This window comes from Trichosurus vulpecula, chromosome 9, assembly GCF_011100635.1.
Source record: "Trichosurus vulpecula isolate mTriVul1 chromosome 9, mTriVul1.pri, whole genome shotgun sequence".
NCBI classification, from domain to species: Eukaryota; Metazoa; Chordata; class Mammalia; order Diprotodontia; family Phalangeridae; genus Trichosurus; species Trichosurus vulpecula.
Genome location: NC_050581.1, coordinates 173,246,991 through 173,260,669, shown reverse-complemented (window position 1 = coordinate 173,260,669; position 13,679 = coordinate 173,246,991). Strand labels below are relative to the sequence as shown.

The following is a 13,679-nucleotide window of genomic DNA, read 5'->3' as shown; positions in this document are numbered from 1 at the left end:
AAAGAGACACTTTACAAATTAGGGGGTCTTGTTTTCCCTCACTAAAAGGACAAGTTAACCAAAATACTGCTACTTAAGCAAGAAAAATTAAATACTTTGCTATACAATACGTAGTTCACATTAAAACTTGACTCCCATTAGTTATAGACCCTATCGCAATTGCATAGGATGCAATTTGATCTCAGGATACATGGCACCACTAGGTGACTGAAAAATCAGACTAAGGTTGAAGGAATTATTAGCTTATTCTATTTGAAATTTTTTTTTCATGTCCCAAATCATATTAGGGTTGGTTTATAGGGGAAAAGAGCAAGTTCTTTGTTAAAGGTGTGGTAGATAGCATTTCTAGGGGCAGAGCCAAGATGGCGGCTGGAAAGCGGGGACTAGCCTGTCCCCGCCGAGTCCCTCCAAAAACCTATAAAAAATGGCTCTGAACCAATTCTAGGACTGCAGAACCCACAAAACAGCAGAGGGAAGCAGGGCTCCAGCCCAGGACAGCCTGGATGGTCTCTGGGTGAGGTCTATCCTACACGGAGCTGGGAGCTGGGAGTGGAGCGGAGCATAGCCCAGTGTGAGCAGCTCAGACCAACCAGACCAGGAGCCAGGTGGAGTGGGCCCTAGTGCCCTGAATCAGTGAGCTGCGGCAGTTACCAGACTTCTCAACCCACAAACACCAAAGACAACAGAGAACGTTAGTGGGAAAAGCTGCAGGAGTGGAAGGAGTTCACAGTTTGACCACCGCCCCCTGGGCAGTGGAGGTAGGGCAGCTACAGCTGCAGTTGCCTCCGGCCCCAGGCCCACCTGGTGGGAGGAATTAAGTGGCAGATCAGAGCAGGAGTGAAGAGCCTGCTGAAGATCTAAGCCCAGGCCGGGTTGGGGGCTCTTGGGGAAGGAGGAGTGCTGGTGTGGCAGAGCTGGCGCATCCCCCCCAAACGTGGAACATAGAACTCTTTAGTCTACAAGCAGTCATACCCCGCTGAAAAACTCAAGAGTCAAATTAGTTGGTTGGGAATATGGCCAGGCAGCAAAAACTCACCCAGATTCAGTCTCAGACTTTGGATTCTTTCTTTGGTGACAAAGAAGACCAAAACATACAGCCTAAAGAAGTCAACAAAGTGCAAGAGCCTACACCAAAAGCCTCCAAGAAAAACATGAACTGGTCCCAGGCCATGGAAGAGCTCCAAAAGGATCTGGAAAAGCAAGTTAGAGAAGTAGAGGAAAAATTGGGAAGAGAAATGAGAAGGATATGAGAAAACCATGAAAAACAAGTCAATGACTTGCTAAAGGAGACACAAAAAAATACTGAAAAATACACTGAAGAAAACACCACCTTAAAAAATAGACTAACTCAAATGGCAAAAGAGCTCCAAAAAGCCAATAAGGAGAAGAATGCCTTGAAAGGCAGAATTAGCCAAATGGAAAAGGAGGTCCAAAAGACCACTGAAGAAAATACTACTTTAAAAATTAGATTGGAGCAAGTGGAAGCTAGTGACTTTATGAGAAATCAGGATATTATAAAACAGAAACAAAGGAATGAAAAAATGGAAGACAATGTGAAATATCTCATTGGAAAAACCACTAACCTGGAAAATAGATCCAGGAGAGAGAATTTAAAAATTATTGGACTTCCTGAAAGACATGATCAAAAAAAGAGCCTAGATATCATCTTTGAAGAAATTATCAAGGAGAACTGCCCTGATATTCTAGAGCCACAGGGCAAAATAGAAATTGAAAGAATCCATCGATCGCCTCCTCAAATAGATCCCAAAAAGAAATCTCCTAGGAATATTGTCGCCAAATTCCAGAGCTCCCAGATCAAGGAGAAAATACTTCAAGCAGCCAGAAAGAAACAATTTGAGTATTGTGGAAACACAATCAGAATAACCCGAGACCTGGCAGCTTCTACATTAAGAGATCAAAGGGCTTGGAATGTGATATTCCGGAGGTCAATGGAGCTAGGATTAAAACCAAGAATCACCGACCCAGCAAAACTGAGTATCATGCTCCAAGGCAAAATATGGATTTTCAATAAAATAGAGGACTTTCAAGCTTTCTCAGTGAAAAGACCAGAGCTGAATAGAAAATCTGACTTTCAAACACAAGAATCAAGAGAAGCATGAAAAGGTAATCAAGAAAAAGAACAAGAAAAAGAAATTTCAAGGGACTTACTAAAGTTGAACTGTTTTGTTTACATTCCTACATGGAAAGATGATGTGTATGATTCATGAGACCTCACTATTAGGGTAGCTGAAGAGAATATGCATATATATATATATATATGTTTATGTGTATATATATATAAAGTGAATGTGTATGTATGTATATATATATGTGTATATATATATATATATAGAGAGAGAGAGAGAGAGAGAGAGAGAGAGAGAGAGAGAGAGAGCGGACACAGGGTGAGTTGAAGATGAAGGGAAGATATCTAAAAGAAATAAAATCAAATTAAGGGATGAGAGAGGAATATATTGAGAGAGGGAGATAGGGAGAGATAGAATGGGGTGGATTATCTCACATAAAGATGGCAAGAGGAAGCAGTTCTGTGGGAGGAGGGGAGAGGGCAGGTAAGGGGGGAATGAGTGAATCTTGCTGTCATCAAATTTGGCCTGAGGAGGGAATACCATACACACTCAATTGGGTATATTACCCCACAGGAAAGAAGAGGGAAGAAGATTAAAAAAAGGGGGGGGGGATGATGGAGGGGAGGGCAGATGGGGGTGGAGGTAATCAAAAACAAACACTTTGGAAAGGGGACAGGGTCAAGGGAGAAAATTCAATAAAGGCGGATGGGTTGGGAAGGAGCAAAATATAGTTAGTCTTTCACAACATGAGTATTGTGGAAGGGTTATACATAATGATACACATGTGGCCTATGTTGAATTGCTTGACTTCTTAGGGAGGGTGGGTGGGAAGGGAAGAGGGAAGAGAATTTGGAACTCAAAGCTTTAAAAACAGATGTTCAAAAACAAAAAAAAAAGTTTTTGCATGCAGCTAGAAAATAAGATACACAGGCAATGGGGCATAGAAATTTATCTTGCCCTACAAGAAAGGAAGGGAAAAGGGGATGGGAGGGGAGTAGGATGACAGAAGGGAGGGCTGACTGGGGAACAGGGCAACCAGAATATACGCCATCTTGGAGTGGGGGTGAGGGTCGAAATGGGGAGAAAATTTGTAATTCAAACTCTTGTGAAAATCAATGCTGAAAACTAAATATGTTAAATAAATAAATTTAAAATAAAATAAAAAAATCAAGGTGTGGTAGATAGTTTTGGACTTGGAGTCATTAAGATCTGGATTCAAATTCTACCCCAGACCTATCTTAGCTGTTGACCTTGAGCAATTCACTTAACCTCACTAAGTCTTGATTTCCTCTTTTGTAAAATGAGTTAGATTCTGTCTTGAATCAATTCTCTTTGTTAGATGAAAGTCAGACTCCAAGTTTCCCTCTCTCATGAGTTTCCTTCTCTCTAAATGTCCAATCTCTCATGAGTTAGAGTTAAGACTCCAAGCCCAGAATTTATGTTCCTCTAATCCTACCACCTCTAAGACTCCTTTGGGCTCCAAATCTATGGTTCTATAAATCTGAATATGTCAGAAATAAGCCAAAGTGATGATTGAAATTACAATCACTATCATATCATAAAAATGAACATAACAACAACAAAAAAAAAAACCCCTTTGCAGATTCTGAGGCCAGAATGCTCAGTAATGCATTCATGAAACTTTCGTTATCACTCGCGAAAAAAACTGACCATTCTTATGAACCTGAAAACATTTACAAAATGGAAGAATTAAAATGATCAGTGCGAAAGTCTTAAATGGTCTTGATAAATAGCAACAAAATAGAAATCAGAACGGTCAAGAAAGACCATAGTCCAAATACTTCAACATTCTAAATGTGCATTTTGGTATAAAACATGGCACTTTTTTGGTTTAAAAAAAATTGTGAGCTGGAGGGCTCTGGTTTAGATCCTGTTGGTTTCCATTCCACCGCAGTGAAATTGATGGGAAAAAACAGAAATTAACATTTCTTTTTCACAGCTCATCACGTTTTTTCTTAAATGGCCACTTTGGGTGTTGAGATACATGATCTGCAGCCTGGAGGACAATAGACATAAATTCTTCTACGTCGAAAGAGTAGTTTGTAAATTTGGGGTGCTCTCCTAGAGTTGGATGGTGACCCTGCAAGAACAGAAAACATTTGTGAACAACCAACATTCCTTAGGTTTTTGCTTTCCATGTAGGAAGGAAACTGCAATTCTGTCACTGGCTATTATAATTTGCTGGTAACTGTAATTTATGGCTCTTTCTAAACTATTAATTCTAGGTAGCTTATTAATATGGAGGTAAAACTGAATCCAATAAATATTTGTTTACTTATTTGTTGACTTAATTTATATTATATATATGTAAATGTACTTATGTGTATATACATGTACATGTAAAAATGTATATTTATATGTGTGTGTGTGTGTGTGTGTGTGTGTGTGTGTTTGTTCAAGAGGAAGCTTGGCATCATGAACAGAGAGAGAGCCTTAGAGCCAGGTATCACCTCTAATATGTGTGACCCTGAGCAAGTCACTTAACTTTTCAGTGTTTTGAGCAAGCTCAAGTAGAAATGATCCCTGCAACCCACATACTGACTTAGAAAACCACAAATTAACATTACCTATGTTGTATTATATTTTTACTTATTTTGTTACATTTCCCAATTACATTTTAATCTGGTTCCAACATCTCTGTTCTAGGCAACTTTCTTAGAAAGTTGTCAAATATACTGCCAGATCCCAGTGGGAGTATAGCCTGAACTGGATTAAAATGTAATTGGGAAATAATAAGATAAATAAAAATACAATAAAACATTGATAATATAACATTTCAAAACTCAGTCAATATGTGGTCCCCAGGGTTCCTTCTGTGTGGACTAGTGGCCATATTGCTGCTCTGAGAAGGTGCTGACCTGCACTAGTAGAGAAAGCTGCCTCATCTGGGACTTCCCTGTACCAATAAAATCATAGACTGTCTTTATCTTCCTATCCTACTGACTTCCCCAAGTTGAATGTGAGATCCTTGAAAGCATAGACTGTTTAATTGTTGTATTTGTCTTCCCGGGCCTAACCCAGTGCCTGGAACTTAGCCATGGTTCAATACAGCCTTGAAAAATTAAACAAAATTGATTTGATGTTTTGAGGGGAAAAGGGCTTATGAAACTCAATTTCTCCAGCATGGTACAGTGGCTGAAGAGCTGGCTGGCCTCAAAGCCAAGAACTGTGTTCAGTTCCTGCCTCTGACACCTATTGGCTGTGTAACTGGGCAAATCACAGTGCCTGAGGTAACTCCAGAGAACACATCAACCTACATTTGTCTAATGAATTTCCTCACCAAGGAGTTCCCTATATGGGTGAAAATACATGTCCAGTCCCAATACTCAGCCAATCATGTTTTTAAAAAATATTGATATCTGTTTTTACATTATCTCCACTTCCCCATAAATATTTCCTCTCCACTACCCAGAGAGAAGGATACAAGGGAGCCCAAATCACTTAGAAAATCACCACTTCACAAGTTGTTTTGTTTCCTTCTGAAGGAAAAATCTAACTAAAATATTGCTACTTATCTGGCTAAAGTTCTATTTTTTTGCCATATAAAGCATAGTTCACATTATATATTAGGGTTAAGGTTAAAAAGAAAGAAGGTAGAGGAGGAAGCAATTCAGTAAAGCCAACCAAAATACCAACTAAGTCTTCCAGTTAATGCGATGTTGTATATACCCATAGTCCTCTACCTCTGCAAAGGGAGGGAGGTGAATTCTTGTATCTCTTATTCCAGGCCAGGCTTAATTATGTTAATTATATAACTCAACAAACATTTATCAAGCCCCTGTTATGGTGCTAGGGATACAAAATCCAACTGCAAGGCACTGCCCCTTTCTGAGGTGAACATTTTATTGACTGCAAGGGACAGGGGAGGGGAAGGATATTTTGTGTGAAACAAAAAAAAACATGGCTGGGGAGAAACATAGACTGTGCTGAAATAACCAGAGAGGAAAGCAACCACCCAGGAGAGAAAAGGTGGTAGGCGGGTGGGGAGGAACGGGGAGAGGGGCTGCTGAGGAGACATACAGTGTTCTGAGAAAACCGAGTGAAAGCAAGACCTGACTGACTGTAAAGACGGCTCCAGTGCATCTGTTTCCCAGCAGCTGTTTTGAATCTGACTTTTTGGGACTATGATGTTTAAACTCTGAATCAAAGATCTGTTCTGGGACTATGGGACTATTACATAATAACTATGTGTCATCTCTGACAGAAAGGTGGAATTTTAATTTCTAAAGCTAAGTTAGAGATGGGTCACTCCCTATTCATGAAGAGACTGCTGATTTGAGTCATTAGAAGCTAAATGAGGCTAAAAATCAGAGGCCAAATCAGGAGTCACCAACCATAGAAGATGGAAAAATCAGAGAAGATGCTGAGAGAAGTCGAGACTTCAGGCTACAGAGTACAGAAGACCATGGTGAGAAGCCAATGAGCCAACAGCTTGACAGGAGCTCAGCAGGGTAGAGAGTGGCTTTGTGGTAGATGCAGGACCTGATGTGACTGGAGGATAAGTCTGCTGGTTGAAAGAGCTGATTGGATAAAAGTATAATCCTTCTTTGGGAGTCAAGAGCTGGCCCCCTACATCTTCCATCTACAGCTTGAGAGAGAGGAAACCCCTGAAAGGCTAGGCTATGTTACCCTTTAAGGCCCTCTATTGCTCAGGGGCAGGAATTCCCCAGACCCTAGTGAGAGCAAATCCTAAATAGTGTTGCAGGTTTCAGGATTAAAGGGAACTGCTTTTTGCTTAAAAAGTGTCAGGATACCCCAAGCTTGTAAAGCTGCTAACTGGTTAAAATGGCTGAATACTCCTTTAGAGGCATAACAGGAGCAGAGAAGGGGTTTCATCCAAGAAGAGAGTGGAGAGGCTCAGAAGAGGAACAGTCTCACCCAGTAATTGTGGTGTGGTACAGTCTATCCCCTAAAGAGATCAAAGATATTAAGACCTGAAGTCTAGAGTCTTGAGTTTTCCAAGGAAAACATGGGATTCCCTACTCATATGCCTCAGTGCCTCAGTTCCTATGAGTTGGTGCTCACTCTTCCTCTTGGACACTGTGAAAGAGTGGTAGCCCAGGTTTACAAGTGGATTGTTATATTTTGATTATTCCTACTTTTGCCTTCTATTGAGTAAATGTTAGTTATAGTTACGTTTGCTTTTGCTTTCTTATTTAGTAGCGTTTCATGTTTAAGTCTTAATAGTGTAATTTCTTGTCATATGAAATGGCCCTCTGGGAGGGAGAAGGAAACAAGTTACAGAGGGAAATTTAGGATATGTAAAAAGAAAAAAACATCAATAATGTTTTTTAAAAGTTAATAGTGTCATTGTGACTAATTTTATAAATGGGAAGCACACCAGTGGGGGCTCAGGAAATAAAATTTTAAGGGTTAACATATGTCTTTCTCCCACAATAGGGCAATCCCTAGGATTCTGAGAGCACGTGTGGCCGCCCCATTATGACAAACCATTCCAACCTACCAAAGTAGGTACAGATTGGAGTGAGTGAGCCATCCCAGGAAGAGAGAAAGCATGGAGGAAGAGAGTTGGGGAGTTAGTACCATACTCCTAACTATCCAGATACACAAAAACAAAACGTTCTCTAACCTTGAGGAGCTTGCATTGGGGTGAGGAGTCCTGAACAAGGGACTGGGGGGTGGGAAAAGTCTATAGACAGGCAAATAAATAAAAAGTATTACCTAAATAACCTCCACCCTCAATAAGTTTACATTCTCTTCAATGGGAATACAATGGGGATACCAAGGCAAACGTAAGGAAATGCAAAGTATTTTATTTGCCCTGACCTCAAAAAGTTCACCTTTCCAGTGAACTAGGAAACTAGCCACATTTCCTTGTTTTAGCTCTTGCTCCTTTAAGCCAAAATAACTTACCAATTAGAGGAGAAAAATTTATTTGGGCTAAAGTAGGTGAGTATTTAAATTCATTAAATTTACTTAATTAAAATATGCAGTATGAAAGTATATAAAGCCTTTCACGTATGAGTGTGAATTCTACTACCCACCTTGAAGGGTTGTGATGAGGAGAGCACTTTGTAAAACTCTCAGCAGGAGAGAAAGACAAGCTACTAAAATATTGTTAATATTGAGGCAGCTAGGTGGTTCAGAGAATAAAGCATTGGGTGTGAAGTCAGGAAGACCTGAGTTCAAATCTGGCCTCAGACACTTAACAGCTATGTGACTCCGGGTAAGATTCTTGACTTGTCTGCCTCAGTTTCCTCAACTGTAAAGTGGGAATAATTCTAGCACCTACCTCCCAGAGTTGTTGAAAGATCAAATGAGATGATGTTTGTAAAGTGCTTAGCATGGTGCCTGGCACACAGTAGGCTCTTAATAAATGCTTATCCCCTTCCCCTTTCCTTTATTATGGAGGAGACCCTAACATTTTAGTTGAGTTACAAACAAGAATATGAGAACAGGCAGGATTTACCTTATCTTGAGGGAAGACTTTGCTCTTTTTCTTCCAGGTGACATAGTGAATCCCTCTCAGCCTGGCTAGGTCTAAATAACAGTGTTCATCCTCACAGTTATACCTAGAGACACAAAGATTTTCACAAATAATGTCCCCATAAAGTCTTTATCATCCAGCAACCTGAAAACAATTCCTAAGAAAATAAAAACCTCCTTGAAAAAGACAACTTTAGGAGCTCAAATAAATTTTAATCTCTAAACAATAAGGAAAAAGGGAAATCACTTTTGAAAGGTCACCAGAAATGAACTATTCGGTCTGTCTTTAAGGTAAGGACGATAAAAAACAAATACTAGAGATGAGGCCTGAGGTTGTAGGGAGAACACTGGACCTGCCTCTGTCATAAACTAGCTTTGTGACCTTGGGCAGGTCTGTCAACCTCTCTCAGCCTCACTTTCCTTATCTGTAAACTAAGGCTAACTCCTTTACTACCTGCTTCACAGGGCTGTTGTGAACTTCAAATGAGATCATGTTTGTAAAAGCACTTTGTAAACCTGAAAGTACTCTATTAATACCAGTTATTATGATTATTATCAAGTCAAGGCAGAGAAATGAAGAGAAGAGGCAACGAATCGGGTAATCGTAAACCAGATAATCTGCTTGAATTATCTAGATATTTCACAGAGATGTCAATTACTGCAAATGGTTAGAAAGTCCAATTACTGTATGTGGTAGAGTAGAAGCCAAAGGCTCTAGATTCAAATCTCATCTCTGACATTACCCGAGTGATCTTAGACAAGCCACAAACTCCCTGGGCCTCAGTTTCACCATTTGTAAAATGCAGGAATTGGGCTAGATATCTCTGAGGTCCCTTCCAGCTCTGGAGCTATGATCCAGGGGCCCAATAATAGCCAAGTAGCTAGCCCAATTCAAGGGTAAGATTCAAAGCACATATAGAATAATTTGCACTGTAATCGGTCCACTGAGAACCTATGGTATGTTTTCCCTTAAACATTTGCCATCCAGCTACCACTGAGTGCAATTATCCCAAGAATGAATTCCTAATATGATCATGGACCTAGATGACCATAGACTTACAGATGAGAAAACTGAGACCCATAGAGGAGAAGTGACTTTCGCAAGATCACCCAGCTAGTAAGTGTCAGAGGGAGAGGTTTGAAAGCAAATCTTCCTGACTCCTAGTTCGACAGTTTATCCACTCTATTAGGATGTCTCTATAAAACCAAGTGGAGAAAACATAAGAACGTTGATGGGTGGTATGCTCCAGAACATAAGACAACAGTGTTATGCTATTCAGAGCCCTGAGGCCTTCTTTATCTTCCTCACAATAGATTCACTGGGTAACCTTGGAAAAAGGACTCTTCTGTGGATGAGCATTGAGTTCGTCTACTTGTCAAAGTAAACGACATTCATTAGTGACAAGATACACATCCCCATGTGATGACAACATACAACCATACTCAGGCCCAGCATAAGGAACAAAGACTGGACACAACCAAGTAGTCCTTACAGGATGACTCACAGTTCAAAAATCACAGCCCAGTCTGGGAGAAAAAGCAAGTGCGTCAGGCCAGCTCCGTGCATGCCGATAAATATGTCTGTGTTGTGCGTAATCCTCAATTGTTCCAAAAACCCAATCTCCCTGCACAAAGGGGAAACATGAGAAAAATGTAGGAAGGAAAGAAAGAAGAGTTCAGTTAGAGCTGGTATATGAGAAATGCTTATATCATCTATCAGGTGATAAAAATCCATTCAATAAGCATTGGTTAGACTCCTCCTAGGTGCTAAGCAGGAAAGGGACCAAGACTGGATATGTCATACATTGGCATAAAGGACTAACTACCAGATGAAGAAAGTCCTCATCAATGTACTGAGAGGCCTCCCAGCCAATACGAGTAAGAAAGATTTGAACCCAGGTCTTCCAGGCTTTGAGGCCAGTTACCTAGCCACTTAAAATCCACTGCCTCTGGCACAAAGACCCAAATGAAACAAGTCCTTTATCTCCATGACACCTACTTTATTATCTCTTCCAGCTGCACCCAGTAGGCACTTAATAAATGTCTCACAAGTCTGAACTACATGAACAGTATAGCTGCTCCTTCAGGCACCCAAGCTTAGAAACCCCCAATTCTAGTAAAACACAATAAACCCCTATCACAGGCTACCTCATATTTAACTCCTATTCATGTTATATATGCTGAAATAAGTGTTTGCTGACTCCCTATTGGAATGTGTAAACTCTGTACAAATAGGGATTTTTTCATTCTTGCTATTTGTATCTCCCAGCGCTTGGCACAGAGCCTGGCTCCTGGTGGGCATTTAATAAGTGAATCTGTTGATTGGCTGACTAATTGATTGAACAGGAACCCCCAACTCGAGTGATCAGAGCAAGCCAGCTACTACCAAGTTTCAGCAGAACGTCTCTAGTATATTTCCTTACGTTTTTCCTTTGATGTATAATGTTTCATTCACACTGAGTAAGGGCCTCATATGGTATTCATTCCAAGTTGAATGTAAGCAATTTGAGGGCAGGGGGCCTATTTTTCATCTCAATCTTTGTGTCTTGTGACATATAAAATGTTCGAGACACATAGTTTGTTTTATTATTTTATTAGTCATGGTAGCATGTAATTAATAAACGGGGTCAGCAACACTCTCAAATACCAAAGACCTGTCATGGAACCCACTCAAAGCTTATATGCCCTTGAAAAGTGAGTGTCCCTGAAAGTAGCAATCAACTCTGATTGGTTAATAAGTAATGAGAGAATTAATATCATAATGAGAAGTAGGCTTATTCTAATGAGAGTCTGATGGACATGACTGATCACTCACTCTTGGTCAAAGAGACTTATCAATAGAATCCACTTTTTCCCAGACCTGTCTGAGTAAAAGACAATGGGCTGGAATCCATGAGTTCACCTAAGCTAAAACTTCCTTACCTTTTGAATAAATCTGAGTTTCCCTTCTCATTATCAGCCTTGTACTTCAAAGGGTGCCTGAATAGTCTATAGGGACTGATTGCCTGAATAAGGAGGTCGTAATTCAATACTTGGTTATTAACACAAGAGAGAAATAATCATTTCTCTCAGTCTCCAGTGCCTGGCACATAGTAGGTACATGATAAATATTTGTTTTTTGTCTTTGTTCAAGCATATTTCTAGCCTCTACGGCAGGACCCCATCCCACATATTTCTAGCCTCTACAGCAGAACCCCATCCCAGTGGTATTCACTGACAAGTGTGTGATAGGTGTGAATATCACCATGTGACAAAGATTAAGGCTCCTTAAGACCATAGGCAGAATGGATTTAAAATCCCAATGCAAATCTGCTTTCCATAAACACTTGAAAAATTAATGATTCCCTGTCTACAGAAGACATCAGACTAAAAAGCCCTGACTCCCCATTAATGAGATTCAAGCAAAAGGTAGCCCAGGCAGAAGGTAAAGCACCATACTTACTTGTATTTGTAATCTACTATTTGGACCTCAAATGCAGACACAGTTTTCAACGCATTTACAAGCTAGGGAGAAAGAGAAGCATTTAGATTGGAAATTCCTTCACTCATCTCCTTTCTCACCATCCCAAAAAGTTACCAAAGCTAAAACCACATGTGAAAAAAAGCCTCCTCATCTGACTTTCAACCAAAACACCAAAAAGGGGCTGGGATTCAGGATGCTACTATTAGAGGGTTTGATGTCCTAACAGCTACAAGTGAGCTCTGGTGCTAGAAATGTTAACCTGTCATCTGAAAATGCAAGCCAAGGTCATTCTCTGCTGGGGAAACACTCTGAATGCTTTTTAGACTGAAATGTTTACTCCATTAACAAAAGGAGATCATTGGGTCTCATCCCACTAAAACCACAATTATGTTGCCTTGACTTATAAATCACTTCCCATTTGGTAATAACAAATGACAAAAGCCCTGAACTAGCAAGTTTTCTGTAACATATTACAGGGTTGTTCTAATGACAAAAGGGGACAGAAATGATTTCCCCCTCAAATGTTCCCAAGACAGTCTTCCTTCCTAGAGAGCTCCAAGATTTTCCCAAACATACCATTTCCATCAGAGCTGAAGGAGGACTACAGTTATCCCTTCCACATTGTGATTTTCCCCATCATGGTTTCGATATATCTTGGGTCAACATAAGAATGGGAATTTGGGGGGAGTTGTGTGGAAGCCACAGACAACATGTGAAGGCTAGCAGATGACAAAGTTTAGAAACTCTGAAATGCATAAAATATATGTATAGTATTGTGTAATATAGCCTAAGACCAAATATTTAACCCAAATTTTATAATAAGGTGCTGTAAACACCCCATAAAAGAAAAAGGAAAAAAATTCAGATTTTTTTCTCTGGTATGAAGGGAGAGCTGAAAAATTTTATGGAGATTTTCCAGATCACAGGCGCACCACATCCCTAACCCCCAAAATGTAGAAGAGATAACTGTAGATGAGTAGGGGAACTTGAGTTTCCTTTTCCATAGGAGAATTAACCAAGTTTGAACTTTCAACCAAAAAGGCCAACTTAGAAGGAACCGCCAGGTCCTAGAGCATCCAACCAGAAATGTACTTATTTGGAAGGTAGAGCGTTTCCCTGGAAAGCACACTAAACTTGGAGATGTGAGTTCTTAATTCAAATTTTCATGCTGCCATTTACTCCTTCTGCGACCCTGGGAAGATGCTTGGTCTCTGTGGGCCTCAGTTTCCCTATCTGTAAAATAAAGAGGTTGGACTAGATGACTTCTAGATCCCTTCCAACTCTAGAACTGTGACCCTACAATCCTAATTTCCAACCATAGCAGAGAGGCTGTCAACAAAAAATGTATCCTTTCCTAAACCCTGCAGAAGGATGTGATTTCATTAAAAAATAATCTGGTTGATGCACGTAGGCTTTATCATTAATTTACAAATCCAATTATGAAAGAAAGTCATTTCTTCAGTACCTACCAGCTAGCTTTTCAAGAAGTCTATTACTTAAAAGGAATATGGACACATCATATGTGGCATAAAATCTGTAGCTGAAAGAGCAAATTCCACCCATGAACTAGAGATGGGGAAGAATGCATCTGAAAATCTCAGTGCCCAAGGTGAGGATCTATGGGTTGAACATTGCTTATACTGTCAGATTGGCCTGACAGG

General features: G+C 40.1%; 1 protein-coding gene across 1 annotated transcript in view; it reads right to left on the bottom strand.

Moving 5' to 3' along the window:
* Window positions 1–3,277: 3,277 nt before the first annotated feature.
* The window catches only part of EOGT (EGF domain specific O-linked N-acetylglucosamine transferase), a 41,224-nt gene continuing 30,822 nt past the window's right edge, over window positions 3,278–13,679 (bottom strand). The window contains exons 15-18 of the mRNA XM_036738451.1: window positions 11,998–12,059; window positions 10,061–10,180; window positions 8,539–8,641; window positions 3,278–4,188 (exon numbers count right to left, since the gene is read on the bottom strand). Of these exons, the coding sequence (XP_036594346.1) occupies window positions 4,042–4,188; window positions 8,539–8,641; window positions 10,061–10,180; window positions 11,998–12,059 (432 nt within the window). The 3' untranslated portion in view covers window positions 3,278–4,041. The remainder of the gene's footprint in view (window positions 4,189–8,538; window positions 8,642–10,060; window positions 10,181–11,997; window positions 12,060–13,679) is intronic.